The following is a 16279-nucleotide window of genomic DNA, read 5'->3' as shown; positions in this document are numbered from 1 at the left end:
GGACGTGGCACCTGCCCACAGTGCCAAAACTACTAGTAACTGGTTTGCTGACCATGGTGTTACTGGGCCAACTCACCTGACCTCAACCCCATTCGAGAATCTCTGGGGTGTTGTCAAGAGGAAGATGAGAGACACCAGACCCAACAATATAGACGAGCTGAAGGTCGCTATCAAAGCAGCCTGTGGCTTGATGCCTCCATGCCATGCTGTATTGATGCAGTAATTTGTGCAAAAGCATTAATAATAATTAAATTATGGGGGAAAAATAAACTTTTCCATGATGTTCTTATTTTTTGAGATGCACCTGTGAATACGACCGTTCGTTTGGCGTTTGCTCTCTGCAGAAGTGCCTCCACTTAAGAACCACGGACGTTTTTTTAATGTTTGGAGCCTATTCAGACTTTCATTTGGGCAATCTTTACTTAATTCTCTCAATTTGTTTTCTTAATGTCTGTGTGTGCACACCACCCTGTGGTCTTGTGCCCTTTTATGCAGGGCGTTTGCCTAGGCTAATTAGTATCAGCTGTCAACTAATGAGGACAATGGGATTTATCATTATAAGACCACAGGTGTGAACAATCCTGCAGTTTAAGAACACGTCATGAATCTGAAGAACACTTTCCTTGTGGACCTCTCTTTAGAAAAAAAATAAAGAAAAAACTCTAAAACGCATTGAAGCAAAAGACACAGCAACATCCAAATGCTCAGCCTAGAATTTAAACCACTATACGTGAGGCGTTGGTGGCTTAGTGGTGGAGCAGGCGCCCCATGTACAAGGCTGTTGCTGCAGCGGGCCGGGTTCGACTCCGGCCTTTGGCCCCCTGCTGCATGTCACTCCCCCTCTCTCTCTCTCTCTCCTTCACACTTATCTGTCCTATCAATTAAAGGCTAAAAATACCTAAAAAAATAAACCACTATACATTGTGTGATTGGTGCTGATGGCTCACCTCTGGGAACTTAGGATGTGTTTTGTTGATGGCGTGAGATGCGGCGTTAACAGCATGAGCCAGCTCCTGCTCTAAAAGCCCATTGGTCTTCGCAGCCTCACATATCCTGTGTTTAGACAGAGGCCATGTCAGTGGGCACCAGTCATGATAAAAAAAGGTGATTTCCTGGATTCTTCATATATCTGCAGAGCCTGTGGAGCTGCAGAGTGAGACCTGATATTCATGGGAGTGTGTTTACCTTGTAATGAGCTCCTCTGCAGCGCGGGCGCACATCTGCACCAGGGCGGCCTCGTCCTCTGTAGCCAGATCCACGGACTGCTGAGGGTAGAGGTGAGGACGCAGAGGAGGCTTATCGTACTTCAACTTGTCCTCCCACGACTTCAACGTGTTCTCAAACGCCTGCAGGGAAAATCAAAGCATATCGTGTAAAGCAATTCTTGTAAAGCTCTGTCCATCTAGCAGCACGACGCTCACCCCAAACCCAACCTCGTCACTCATGTTCATTTTATTCTTAAAACTTTCCAGACACCTGCTGCTCTTCACCTCCCCTCCTCTCACTGCCTCCCTCTGTCTGTCTCACCCGGTCTCTGGTGAGCATCTGGGCTCTGTTCTTGTGCTGGATCTTGATGACTCCTGGCGGCTGGATCCAGGCCTCACCGTCCACCTGGATGGGAACCCCCTCATCACCCAGGATGGTGATCTTCACTGTTCGACACTGATTCAGACAGAGAAGCTTCAGTTAGATGCACATATCCTTACATGTGTTTCCTTTTCATATTGTTCTTAGTGTGTGCTCTCACCTGTGCTATGCGGTGGTGCTGCAGCTTGATGACTCTGGACACAGCCATCTGCATGCTCCCAAACACAGCCACGACTTCCAGGATCTTATCATCAAACGATGGAGCGCAGAAGATCTGCACGACACAATTATGACATTCTGGTCACTGTGTACTGTAATTAAATCTCTCTTAAAGAAGCAGTGTGCAGGATTGAGTGGCATCTAGTGGTGAGGTTGCAGATTGCCTCCTATTACAATCCCTCACTTGGGTTGGGCACTATTAAAATTCCTCTGCGGACAGTATTGTTTTAAGAAAAACAACGATATACAAAATTATCATACAAAAAACGCTGAAGAGAGAGATGCACATAGATATTAATATTTATGAACTAGAGACACATATATTACATTATGTGTCACAATGTGTAGGCAGTAAGCACTGTTTTACACAAGGGCTTGCTGAGATCAATAAATCAGATCAATCAGCTGGTGAGGTTATCTATAATCAATAACACATTTAAATGTCCTTGTACAGTCTCGCCACGGTTGACTGTCACTTTTATTTTTTGTTGCCTTTATTTCACCACTGATGTGGATTTTAGTTCAATGCATCTTTGCCCAACAATAACAATGTACCACTTGCCATCTGTTGTAAATTTCAAATGTATAAAGTCTAGAGTTTATGTGAAATCAGCAAATCATTAAGCAAAATATTAGTGTTTTCAGTGGGCAAACAAAGCGCTAACAGTATTATATACTTTGTATACTTGCACACTTTACATATCTGCAAAAAAAAAACATATATATTTACTTTATTACATCGTCTGTCAAAACGATTACATCAACAGTTCTGCTGAAGGTCTACAGAGCCGCGTGCAGCTCTAGAGCTGCAGGTTGCCTACCCCTGATGTAGAGGGAACGTCCGACATACATCACAAATACAGGCCTGTATGATTAATAGACTTTTTAACAAATTGCTATCACAATATTGGTTTGAAATATTGCAATTAGATTATTTTCCTAAATCTATCTGTAGTCTCTGGCACTAAAGAAGAAGAGGGTTAATGCCACAGCAATTAGCAGGATAAATGACATTTGTTGACGATGTTAAAGATATAAAATATCCCAGCCTTATTCTTCAATATAACTGTGACAGGGAAAGATTTTTTTAAACCTGCCTGAAAGGAGACATTTCGCCCTGTCAGCTCGGTTTAGCTGCAGCCTGAATAAGAAATGAATTGTTTCTGAAAGGAGAGGCTCCGGACAAGTGTGTTATTGATCTCTGCCAGCAAACTGCCCGTGAAAAGGTCAAAGCAATGACGAGTCAGCATCTGCCTAGGAACATAGAGAGAGGCTCAGCAAAAAAACATGCTGGATAGGAAACATTTAGGTGAGATTAAATGATCAAACGACACGATCGGATGTGTTGTCATGTGTCGCTCAGACCACTAGATGGAAACCTAAAGACATTACGCAAAAGCGCTGCGTCTAGTGTGAAAGCAGAGGTGGTAACATGTTGATCAAGCACAAATCTTCACCGTTATCATCAGTTCTTGGTAAAAATAATGTGTATTTTCACTACATCATATCATGTAAACCCAATTTCTGTTTTATACTGAAACCACAGATCAGCTGTTATGTGTCAAAGTGTATTATTAGACTCGAGAATAGAGAGATCTGCTCATCTATTCAGGGAAAACTTTGATTGTAATGTATCTCTGTGTGTCACTGCGTGTGTGCAGTGACTAAGTTTAACTAAATGTCCTCTCCCTGCTTCCTCCTCTCCAGCGAAACAGTTACATAACGCCGAATGCACATACTGTATGTGTGTCCAAGGGTAACCTCTGCAGGGGCTCACTGAGGGGTGTGTGTGTGTGTGTGTGTGTGTGTGCAAACTGACTCTAATCCCTCAGCAGCCCTTGTGCTCTGGGCCTTAAACAAACAAGCACAAATATCTCTCTAACCGACCCTCCCCCTGCACCTCCGGGCCATCGGGGTCATGTTAAACCAGGATCCAGGCGCTTTGTCCAGATTTAACAACAGAGAGCGTGACAGAGAAAGAGTGAGGAGCAGAAAGAGAGAGGTGGAGCTATGTTCTCTGTCCAGTTGCTGAGCTCGAGGAGAGAAACCCCCCTCCCTCTTTCCCTGTCCCAAGGTGCTCTGAGTCGCCCACCAGGGGCACTTCCCACAGGATGGAACATTACACAGAGTCCATCCAGTGTACTGTAAAATGTACTCACATCATCCTCCTTGGTGCCGCCCCAGAAGTTGGTTCCGCCTGCGTAGCTGGGAATGTTTAACACTGCGATCCCCTGAAGGCTGGGCAGGGGGATGTACTGGCCGTCACACTGGGAAAGACAAATAATAACCAGGCAGACCAGTGAGTGAAGGAAGCAGGGAGGGTACATGTGTCTGTAGGAGAGAATCATGAACATCAAATCTAATATATTTCACCATATTTAATGCCACCTTTAAAACCAGTTTTACAGCTAAATCAAAGACCCATAAGTATGTGGAAAAAACAGACAATTTTCTGATTGAACATAATCAAATTTCTGAGCTTTAAATGGGAAGACAGGCGTAACTCTTCCTGGATATCCAAAAAAAGTGATGTCTGAGCAGCCTATTAAACTACCAAATTTACAGTATTTGCACCTTTTGTCCATATTAAAGTAATACTTCACTCATAAAATGACCATTTGTGCATCAATTACTTGCACTGAATTCGTCAAGAAGGCTTTGTTTTTCTTGCATGCCTCCACGGTGAACGAAGAATCCAAAAACTGAGAAACTTTTTGATGTAAAAGGGGTCTGCATTTACCAAGAGTTTATTTCAACCTGTCTGCTATCGTCCTAAATTTGTTTCAATTGGCTAGTGACATAAAAGTAATAGTTAGCATGTTAGCCGTTAGCCTAGATACAGCCGGGGCGCATAGTAGCGTCAGACCTGTTAAAACCTAAGTGAACGGGCAACCTGAAGCTGAAATACTGTATATCTGGCGAGCTCTAGATAAAGCCCAGCTGGATACTACTCCAGGTGGAGGTGTCTCGTCCTCGGTCACATCCAGACCTTGAAAATAAGGCTGCAACCGGTCCCATTCCTTGCAACAGAGGCATTCCTCTTCTGTGGGCACTGGGGCACAGCATTCACAGGTACACCACCAATCTCCAGAGCTACGCAGCCTTGCAGCAGCCATTCCTCCTCTCTCGTCCTCTACCTGTTGTGCCTCTCTCTCTCTCCTCCTCCGTTCTTCAATTTCACAAAGCTCTTCGTCAGTGTATTCTGGCTCAAATAAATAAGGGCGGCCATCAAACTCTGCAAAAATCAAATTCCTCCTCCACAAAGTCGAAGTCTGGCAAAAAGTCAGCCATTATTCTATAAATCTTTCATAAAATAAATGAATGAACTTTTCAGGCTACTGTCCGGTTCTGCCTTCCAGCTGTTGCTGCTTGTTCTCGCGAGATTTCAGGCACGGTATGAGATCGCTGCTTGTTCTCACGATATTTCGGCCGCGCTTTGGAAAGCAGAGCTAAATGGTAAACAAACATGGCAGCACACCGGTAAGGTAAGACAATACGTTTACATGTCGTTTTCTATATGTTCTCTGACATTTATCCTAACGATATGAGGCGGTCTTTGTGGAAAAAAAGCTTGTTTAGTGGACTAACTTTGCACTTGAAGGTTGCCCGTTCACTTACGCTTTAACAAGTCTGACACTACTATGCACCCTGGCTGTATCTAGGCTAACGGCTAACATGCTAACTATTATTTTTATGTCACTAGTCACTTGAAACAAATTTAGGACGATAGGAGACAGGTTGAAATAAACCGAAATTTCCCTTTAAACTATATATAAAAAACTCCATTTACAAACTCTAACACAACTCCTGCAGTAAAGTACAAGTTTCATTTATCCAGTCGTATGCTCAGCACTTTCCAAAAACATGCATTTTGACTAAAACCATAATACTACTAATCCTGATACTTGGGGTGGCTGTGACTCAGAGGTAGAGAGGGTCTTCCACTAATCGGAAGATTGGCGGTTCAATCCCCGGCTCCTCCAGTCCGCATATCGAAGTATCCTTGGGCAAGAAACTGAACCCAAATTGCCCCTGATGGTTGTTCCAGCGGTGTGGGAGGGCGTGTGAATGGTTACTGAAAAACAGGGGGCACCTTGTATGGTAGCCTCAGTCACCGGTGTGTGAATTGGTGAATGTGACATGTAGTGTAAAAGCACTTTAAATGGTTGGAAGACTAGAAAAGTGCATTACAAGTGCAGGTCCATTTACCATTTACCACCACGAGTAGTGCGTAAGTAGCGTGCATGGGAAGGTGATATGTTTGAACTTCATCAGTATGTTCCATTGAGTTACAGAGGTGTGCTACTCATTTGTGCGTGAAACTGTTTGTGCAGAAGTGTTTTAAATACAAAAGTTTCAGTGAAGATACATCTGTGTAGGGAAGCACTGAACAAAAGACACAAAATATGGGAACTAGATTTTACTGCACAACTTATGTGTGAGTTTGTGGGTGTAAGTTTTGGTACAGTCTGGCTGTTTTTAAATGAGATCACCTTTAACATAAATTAATAAAGACTTTTCTACTGGTTTTGGACTCTGTTCACGGTGAGAAAACAAAATTTTGGTTCATTAACTTAACGAAACAGGGTAACTGATATACAGATGCTCATTTTGTGGTTAAAGTATTCCTTTAAACTCTAAAAGTCCCCTTTAATTACTTATAGCTGCCTAAAATGAAACTTTGTTGAAAATAATTCTGTATAGCATAATTAAAAACGTGTGCTATTTGGTATTTTGAAACATTTTTCTAAGGACTCATAATTAACAATAGAAATACAATAGATTTTTTTTTTTTACATTACACAGTGTGGCTCTTCAGGACCTGATACCAGGATGACATCATTAATTAATGACCCTCCTACACCTGAGCAGATGAAGACACCATCCACCGGACTTGCAGTGTTTTTTCTTTATGATTTTCAAACTGAAGCGTAGCTGGCGTAATAGAAACGCTGTTTCTCCTGAATCATCCAAATCAGCCTCTGAATACATTTGAGGTGAGAAATTAGCTGTGCAGTTGCAGAATCATGCCTCACTTTACATGTGCACCACGTCAACTGAACAGCACTTCAGGAGATATAAGAGGGCTGAGGAGTGCTGAGTTGCATCCTCGTCTAAATCACTCCCCGCTGTTTGCTGCTGAGTGCAGCCTCCAGCTGAGTGTCGACAGATTTACACTACATGTTTTTTAGACTTGAGTCTCATAGTAGACGCATTCTGGCTTTGCACACAGGGCATGACTTTTAGTCTTTTCATCCTAATACTTCATCCACAAATGATCACTTTAGGGTGTTCTCTGTTCCTCCCTGTCTCACCTCCAGCTGGACCTTCTGCTCCAGGTTCTTGTAGGTTCTCTGCAGGAGCTCCTTTGTGCCCAAAACACCGTACCACATCATGTTCTTGGTACGACTCCTGTGCAGGAGGGAGCAGAGGGTGAGATTAACAGCGTAGTGAGAGGGCTGTGAAATCAACTGAGACAACCATACTACCTTAAAGATGGTTGCTTGACAGAGGACAGATAGATGGAGGGAGTGAATATCTGTTGATGTCTGAGAGACGCCTGAAGGTAACAGAAATACATCTCACCTGCATTTCTCTGGATGCTCCTCCCGTTTGTTGTTGAACTCCAGGGAGATCTTAGCGTCCAGGCCGATGCCGAAGTAGTTGTTCATCACACACTTCTCCATGTAGCCCTCTCTGGGTGGAAGAAACGGCCACATAAGCAGACAAACAGTCAGACAGCTGAAGCTCACACACACTAATATATCAAGGACAAACTGAATGAGAGATCAAGGGAGACAGATTTACACATGGATGGACAGAAAGAACAGAAAGAGAAAGACAGACTTTCAAACACAAGGACAGGACGAGACACGCGGCTCTTACAGTGAGTCGAGGTCGGGGTCGATGAAGGGCGTGGCACCAAAGGGGTCGATGTTAGCCAGCAGCATCTTGCTAATGATGGAGCTGCCAGCGATGGAGGCAGCCAGTCCTGCCCGCAAGCCTACACACACACACACACACACACACACACACACACACACACACACATCTGTCACATGAGGCTGAGCTGAAACGTCCAGTGATCCTGTCCTTGTGTTTCACTAAGGTCAGGTGAAGGATATGAAACAGAAATACGCTGTGTGTGTTTACCGGGGCAGATGATGCGTGTGTTGAGCACTGGGAGGTTCTCCTTGCTGGTGGTGAAGGGGGTGATGGTGAAGGAGCCGTAGGACTGGGTGCTGCGGCTCACCCTCCTCTCCGTGGGAGAACAGGGACTCTTAGCAGCTGGAGACACAGACAGAGAAACTCACGTCATGTCTCTTCTCACCTCAGCATTTTAGTTCCTTGTTCCTCAGGACAAACACAGCAGAGGAGACACAGTGACATCACTTATTAATATGATACCACTGTCTCATCCCACCAGGGGGCGTAACAACACTCATCCCAGCTGCTGTGAGACAATAAAGCTGTGATACGGGAGGAGAACAAACATCTTTGAAAAGCAAAAGCCATCCTTGGCAATAATTTACATTCATCCTACAACACTGGAACACTGAAGCAGCTCAACACTGTACATACTGAAGCGAACATACTGTATGTTAGTGCAGATTTATTCCACCAGAAACAACAGGACTCTATCCTTCAGAGTAAAAGCAGGGAACTAGAAAATTTCACAATAAATTCCTACTGTGTATCTGATAACTCCCAGTGCTAAGTAAGTATTAATAGCAGGAGCTGAATCATTGAGGTACACAGGCCACATTTAAGTCCCGCCCCCACTGGATTGGAAACAACACATCACTCTCCATTGACTTCATTATATTATGTTAAATGGAAAGTTCCGTTTTTTACAACCTGGACCTTATTTCTGGCATTAAATACGGTTGTTTACTCACCCAGATAAGTTTGGTGTCATTTGGAGTCCGTCGGAAGATATTTAGATCCACAAGAGCCGCGTACATTCACATAGTGGTAATGAGTGGGGCACCGACAATGAGGCTCTAAATAACACATTATCTGCCGCGAAACTCGTTCATTTCACCAATATGTTTTTATGAATCGCTAGAGTTGCTTGTCATCATCATCTGGTTCATTTATACTGACCTACTAACCTCTGACCTGGATGATGTCATCCAGGTGCGCGCGCCACCGCACACCCGCCGCACAGCTCTGTTTACAACTGGAATTTGCTACTGTTAGTTTTTTGAAACATGGCTGAATATTTGTCAGATTTTGAGGTTGTGGACGACGACTTTGAATATGATGGACATCCTTATCGTTTTGAGCCAGAGTATATGGATGAGGAGCTCTTTGAAAGGAGGATGCGGAGGCAGAGAGAGGAACAGCTGGCCAGAGAACAACAAACCGCTGCACGTCCGAGAATAGATGCTAACTGGTGGTGTTCTTGTGGACAATGTTCCACTATGCCAACAGAGGAGGAATGCCTTTGTTGCTCCGAGTGGGATTTGAGGCCAGGAGATACACGTCTGGATGTCTCCAGAAATGACTGTCTCACAACTACAGAGGATTTCACTTCTATGATCAACCGTGCTGTTGTAGAGACTTTTTTTCGTGTCCCGAAAGTAAACTGGAAGACCCAGCCAAAGCCTGCAGGACCGAACGGGCAACTTTCGATTGAGTAAGTAGTCTACACACACGCAAAAATTATTTATTTTCCTTGTGCTTGTGTAGAACGGCCCGCACACTGCACAAAAAGCAGAGGCACTTCTTATGCAAAACGTGAATTTATTATTACATAGAGCTCAGTGACAAAAAGTGAGAAACAGAAAGGTGAACGTTTCGGTGGTCAGAGGTTAGTAGGTCAGTATAAATGACCCGGATGATGATGACAAGCAACTCTAGCGATTCATAAAAACATATTGGTGAAATGAACGAGTTTCGCGGCAGATAATGTGTTATTTAGAGCCTCATTGTCGGTGCCCCGATCATTCCCACTATATGGATGCACGTGGCTCTCGTGGATCTAAATATCTTCCGACGGACTCCAAATGACACCAAACTTATCTGGGTGAGTAAACATTTAATGCCAGAAATAAGGTCCAGGTTGTTAAAAACAGAACTTTCCCTTTAAGGTGCCTCCTTGTCATTTGTGTCTTCTAGCAAACAACACAAAAATACCTAAAAGCTGTTTTGCTGTGGGATGCGCTACCAACATGGTAAAGAAGCCATAACTTTTTACAAACTGCTGAACTAAAAAACTGACCTTTCAAGCAATAACGTGAGAAAAAGTGTGTGATCCTGACACCAGCATTTTGCTAATTTTGGCCAGAGAAACTGTAGAGGTTGAAGGTAACCACGCTATGTACGGCCGGGTGATTGGATCAAATAGTTCGATCAAATACATATTAAAGTATGTCACCACTGGCCATTCAGTGGGAACATTTCTCCGAGATAAGCGAGGTAAGGAGAGGAGACACTGAGACAGACTGACAGTGCTAAATTTGTCAGTGTAACTTTTTTGGTAGACATGAGGAGCTAAAATAATTGACATGCTGATATTTAATATTTTGAGCGAGCTGCAGCCATTTTGTTTTTGTCTCAGCCCTTAGGTGCATATTGTGGCGCTGTAAGTTTCTTTCCAGTGGGCATGGTTTTGACTCTGTCCAAATATGTGCTGCCTACTACAGGTCCTGCCTATTGCATGTACTACAAACTGCAGGTACTGCATACTGTGTGTGTGTATAATACAGACTTGAGAGGAGCTGTAAAAAACATCTGTATTTCACATTCATAGGCCAAAGAGAGGCAACACTAGCAGCAGCAGCAGTAACAGTAGAAGTAAAATATTTTTGCACATGCGTAGGAAATGCTGCACAAAGAGTAGCAGCCCAACAAAAAGCTGAGGAAGATGAAAAATCAGAAATGAATGCATCTAATAATAGTCAATGTGTCTTCTGCTTTCAGATCAGGTACATCGGTTGGATGAATCTCTGCAAGACAGGGCAACAGGAGTATTTTGACATGTGATTGTACAGTTTTTGTTGTTTTAAGTCAGATTATTTGTGAAGATGATGCTTTTACTCTGAAGAATTTGGGAGTTTTATTGTTGAAGCTGGACTGTCAGCCACTAAAGGAAGGAAAAAAATACTTACAAGGAAGATCATACATACATATATGTGCATAAATATACACACACAAAGTACAGTATGTACAATATCAGAGTCATATGCAGGTTAAAGTAGAAAAGAAACCTAAATCATGAGTTCAGATCTATTCTGGTTGGCTGCTGACAGGTTTGTAAAAATATGTGTTGGGAGATGTGCGTGCTGTGTGAGGTGGTGTCACAGCCTCTGAGCAAGTGTAGCTTCACGTTGCCTCTCTTCTCTGTAGCTTTCAGCTGTTGTGCATTTTTCCATGTGAATGCACGATGACAGCCTCTGAACATTGCGTGTTTGCCACATAGCAACATTGCTCGTGATGACACCACGTGAACCCTCTATGGGGCAACAAATGCATGCACGACTGGCAGACTGCGAGGCGAGATGCATTCAGAAATCCCTTCTGCTCACATCCTCTATTTGCTCCGTGTGTGTTTTGATTTGTGTCCAGGTCAGGAAGGAGTAAGGAGGCAATAAGAGGAAACAAGGAGAGGATACAGAGCAGAGGGTTTGACTGATACCTCCTCATCTTCCAGTGGCTGGAAAATGTGTGGAAGGAAGGAAGCAGCCCCATGATAAACAGGAAGAACTTCTGCCCCTAAGACAATAACACATCCTGTGGCCGTCGCACACACACTCACACACACAGAGGCACAATAGACTGATGCATGTGCATCCACACACACAGCGTTACATCGCACTACACATATTCCCATACATCTGAACAGGCACACAGCTTCTATAGCTGCCCCGTCGCCACAGCCTCGACAGGTACAATCATTTATTATTAAAGACGTTCTCTGTGCCGCAGACTGAAGATGGAGAGATAAACAGCTTCGTCTGGAGCAAGGAGGTGGAATATCACAGGAGAGCAGGGTTCCTCCGTGCACTTTTAGCACTAATCCTTGAGTTTATTTATGACAGGAAACATGATTTGCGTCAGCAGCACTTTTTTTCCATTAGCTATGTGTCTGGTTCTCTGACGTGCCACAAGGTGGCGACATTTCAATCTTGTGCAATCTCCAAGAGCATCTACTCACTTCACAATGTGGAATAATGTTGTAGTCTTAACATTATTCCATTTACTGTTAAGAGGAGAGCAATATTGGCTTTTAAAACATCACAACCTAAGTAATGTTTCCCTCTCTCAGCAGAGAAAAGACAATGTGTGGTCCAATATTATGCTCACTTTCAGATTCATACTTGTATTTGGGATTTCGACTAGAACATGTCTACATGCTTTAATGATCAAACTAGAATTAGCACCTCATGGTTGTATGTCTCCGCGAACCGGTCAAGTTGCGCTTCACAGTTTAAATCAATGTCTGTGAAAACACGGATGCTCCACACACGTCTTGCCCCCGGCAGCACAGAAGATCTATGCAATCAGCACAGCTTTAAGATTAGAGTCACCAATTCAGCATCTGTCCAAATGTCTCTCCCTCTGGTCCTGAGATATGACTAATGGCCATTAAAGTCTTTTATGGACAACATTATGATGTCACAGTGAAGTTGACCTTTGACCAAAAAATTCCAATCAGTTTATTATTCAGGCCAAGTGGACATTTGTGCCAAATTTGAAGAAATTCCCTCAAGACGCTCTTGAAATAGTGCAATCACAAGAATGGAACATACATATGTGTGTACCCACAACCCAAAAAACACATAATGCCTTCGGTCATGGCTATCACTGGTGTAAAGGCATAAAAAAAGGTAGAATTGCTGCACCCAGGTCTTATAATGGCCAGGAAAAACCCTGCTATTCATTCTGGCATTAAATTGTCTAAAATATTGGTGACATTCTTAAGTAAACAAACCTGCATGTAAACACGACTGACAATATCATGTCCAAATGATGGGTCAAACAATACAAGTATCATGACAGGCCTAACTCCATGTCAGATGTAATGGCAGCCATAAAGAATCACTGAATGTGGGGTTTGAAATCTCCTTTCAAAGACACAGCGCACTACAGATAGCTGCAGAATAAAATGCAGTGTCCTGACAGACAAACCTCTCAAATGTCTCTCCTTCTGTTCCTTCCTTCCTGTTGAGATATGACGCTGAATAATGGCCAGAAAAGTGTTTTTGCAGAACATTATGATGTCACAGTGAAGTTGACCTTTGACATATTTGATATAAAATGTCATCACGTCATCACGATCAAGAGAATGAGATGGATGAGGTCACAGTGACCTTTGACCACCAAAATATAATCCCTTCATCCTTGAGTCAAAGTGGACGTTTGTGCCAAATTTTAAGGGATTCCCCTCTGGGTAATATTTCATTCATGAGAACAGGACGTATGGATAACCAACCAGAAAACACTGTGGCTTTGGAGGCGTAAAAACATATTGTAATATACCTGTTTTCACTGTTTGTTAATAAAGCTGCATTTTAGCACCTGTCACTTTAAGGCCCCCGTCTGAAAAAGCTCAGTCTGCACTGAGTGGTCAGCGCTTTACAGGTCTTCCACATCTGCACTCTCTGCGTCTTTGCACGGTCATTGCAGCCGTGGGAATGACTGTAACGGCACCATAGCGCCAGTATCTATCTTTATATAGCATAGCTGCGACATCACAACCTCACCGAAGTCCTGACGGCTCGTTTAAATGCAGTTATTGAATAGAGACTGTGTGCACTTGATACTTTCAGTGTGTTTACAGCAGCTATACTGTACCTGGGACATGGACATCTTGTTTTTAAAATATCAGACTTTTACCACATCCACTAGGTGAGGTTGTTATCTCCCCTACTCAAAGTAAACCTTGACTATTAATCAAACAAAATGTCTTCTAATGTCTGAGAACACTGCCAGCTGGCAGAGACTTGGAAATCAAACAGGGAGTGCTGGACAGGTTTAGCATTCTGGAAAAGGTCCGGGATGGAAGTGCATCAGGGCCAAGCAGGTAAAAGGTTTACAAGCAGGTCAGAGATTTGGAACGGGACCAGGCCACACAGGTCAGAGATTTCTAACAGGGCCGAGGCAGCAGCAGCGGTTCACTCACATGTCACTGCTTCCAGCTCCTTGGTGTCTTCATCCTTCTCACTGTCTCTGTTCTCCTCCTCGCTGTCCTTCCTGAACTCCAGGGGAGACGGCAGCTCAGTGTCGTCCGTATGGGCGTTCTGCTCGTCCACCACTAGACAGAACAAACACAAAGGAGATAAAGTATGAATAAGACACAGTATGAACTACAGATCATAATGCATATACAGTTTATCCTTTTACAAGCTTCTCTTTCTGTGTTACATGTCATAATCATGCTGGTTCTAAGGGTACTATACTGAGAGTGTTTGGTGGAAACGCAGCTTTGGTGTTGATGTCAGGAGGATGTTTCTTTCTCCACCTGGTGAGTTCAAGTGCCTCACAGTGAGAGTTGATATTATACTAAAATCTAAATGAAAACCCTTTTAACATAAAATAATGAACTTGACAGTGTGTGCTAAGTTTGCATGAGAATCATGTACATGTTTGTATGAACATGCAACACTTAACTAGCATGCTCAAATATTGCAACGTTCAGGGGCCGTATTCACAAAGCTTCCTCGTACACAGAGTTGCTCCTAGTGATGAAACTCTAAGAAAATTCTTACATTTGTGACGTTTTCTTAGAATTTCCCTTTAAAGTTAAGACTAGGTCCTTGTAAAGATAAAAGTAATTTACCAAGTGTCTGGCGTGAAAAACTGTACGGAGCAGGGAGGAGGACTTTTAAGAGTTTCTTAATCAGAGGAGAAAATGGTGGAAACAAAAAAAAGGTCAGAGAAATATTCTCTGAACGCTGGATGACAGTGAGGAAATTAAATGCTACAAATTAGATCGTGCAGGGACACATTTCTCACCTAATGCACACTAATAATGACAACACTTTCACAGTCAGCAGTTCATTTCATTTCCACTGGGTGTCCACACCATGAAATGGAATGAAATGAAATGAATGGTCGGGGGGGAGGTCCTTCCTCAGGTGGAGGAGTTTAAGTATCTCAGGATCTTGTTCACGAGTGAGGGTAGGATGGAGCGGGAGATCAACAGGCGGATTGGGGCAGCGTCAGCAGTCATGCAGGCGCTTAACCGGTCCGTTGTGGTGAAGAGGGAGCTTAGCCAGAAAGCGAAGCTCTCAATTTACCGGTCGCTCTATGTTCCAACCCTCACCTATGGTCACGAGCTCTGGGTAGTGACCGAAAGAATGAGATCGCGAGTACAAGCGGCTGAAATGAGTTTCCTCCGCAGGGTGGCTGGGCTCAGCGTTAGAGATAGGGTGAGGAGCTCGGACATCCGGGAGGGACTCGGAGTAGAGCCGCTGCTCCTCCACATCGAGAGGAGCCAGTTGAGGTGGTTCGGGCATCTGGTAAGGATGCCTCCCGGACGCCTCCCTTGGGAGGTGTTTCGGGCATGTCCAACCGGGAGGAGACCTCGGGGCCGCCCCAGGACACGCTGGAGGGATTACATCACCCGGCTGGCCTGGGAACACCTCGGGGTTCCCTTGGAAGAGCTGGTGGAAGTGGCTGGGGAGAGGACTGTCTGGGCTTCTTTGCTGAGGCTGATGCCCTCGCGACCCGGACCCGGATAAGCGGAAGACGACGAGTACGAGTATGAGTTAATGAAAACATGTCAGCCATTCTGTGCACATCAGTCATTGTCTTTGGTAGGTTATGGAGAGACTTTGTGAAAATCATTTTACCCTCTACTGTCTATGTCAAGAAGACAAAAGTATCTCCACTGCTTTTGCCTAATTCCACTCGCAAGATGCAAACCTCTACTGACCTAACAAAGGAAATCGTTATAATACATGAACAGGGGCAACACTGATTTCTGCCTTTTCTTTCACAAAAACCTGCTCCTCATGCATTTCTAAGAACACTACTTCCAAACATTTGCCAGCCTGAAGTGATCGTTGGGTAAACTGTGTTCAGGTGTGTGTGTGTGTGTGTGTGTTTGTGTGTGTTACCTCTCTCAGCCTGTTCTATGATCTGTCGCACTGCTTTCTTCAGACTGTTGGCCCGCAGCATCAGCTGCTCCCTGCTCTTAAACAGCTGGTGTGGAGCACCTCCTCCTCCTTTCTCCGTCTCCTCCTCCTCCAGCTTCTCCTTCAGCTCCGTCAGGCTCTCCTCGCTGGCCTCCTCCTCCTCTTCCTCCTCCTCCTGCTCCTCCTCCACGATGGGAGGGGTGGAGTGGGGGAGCGACGGTAGAGCCGGGCACTCTGTGTTGAGGGTCTGGAGGAGGGAGTCCAGTTTCTCATTCAGGATGGCACACTGGAGGGCACAGAGGAGAGGAGGCACACAGAGGCTAGACAGAGTGCCGTGGCAGCAGTCAGACAGAAATCTAATACAAAGGGAGTGGCCTTTCAGCACA

General features: G+C 44.2%; 1 protein-coding gene across 10 annotated transcripts in view; it reads right to left on the bottom strand.

Moving 5' to 3' along the window:
* Nucleotides 1-16279, bottom strand: part of dgkh (diacylglycerol kinase, eta) — a 94838-nt gene that overhangs the window by 16118 nt on the left and 62441 nt on the right. For all 10 annotated transcript variants that reach the window (XM_033617360.2, XM_078174726.1, XM_033617364.2 and 7 more), the window contains 11 exons: nucleotides 15876-16179; nucleotides 13937-14068; nucleotides 7960-8094; nucleotides 7693-7810; nucleotides 7393-7503; nucleotides 7122-7218; nucleotides 3966-4073; nucleotides 1748-1861; nucleotides 1528-1662; nucleotides 1186-1346; nucleotides 948-1053 (listed from right to left, as the gene is read on the bottom strand). In XM_033617360.2, the coding sequence (XP_033473251.1) occupies nucleotides 948-1053; nucleotides 1186-1346; nucleotides 1528-1662; nucleotides 1748-1861; nucleotides 3966-4073; nucleotides 7122-7218; nucleotides 7393-7503; nucleotides 7693-7810; nucleotides 7960-8094; nucleotides 13937-14068; nucleotides 15876-16179 (1521 nt within the window). The remainder of the gene's footprint in view (nucleotides 1-947; nucleotides 1054-1185; nucleotides 1347-1527; nucleotides 1663-1747; nucleotides 1862-3965; nucleotides 4074-7121; nucleotides 7219-7392; nucleotides 7504-7692; nucleotides 7811-7959; nucleotides 8095-13936; nucleotides 14069-15875; nucleotides 16180-16279) is intronic.

This window comes from Epinephelus lanceolatus, chromosome 14, assembly GCF_041903045.1.
Source record: "Epinephelus lanceolatus isolate andai-2023 chromosome 14, ASM4190304v1, whole genome shotgun sequence".
NCBI lineage: Eukaryota > Metazoa > Chordata > Actinopteri > Perciformes > Serranidae > Epinephelus > Epinephelus lanceolatus.
Note: the sequence above shows the minus strand (reverse complement) of the source record. Positions and strands in the feature narration are given on the sequence as shown.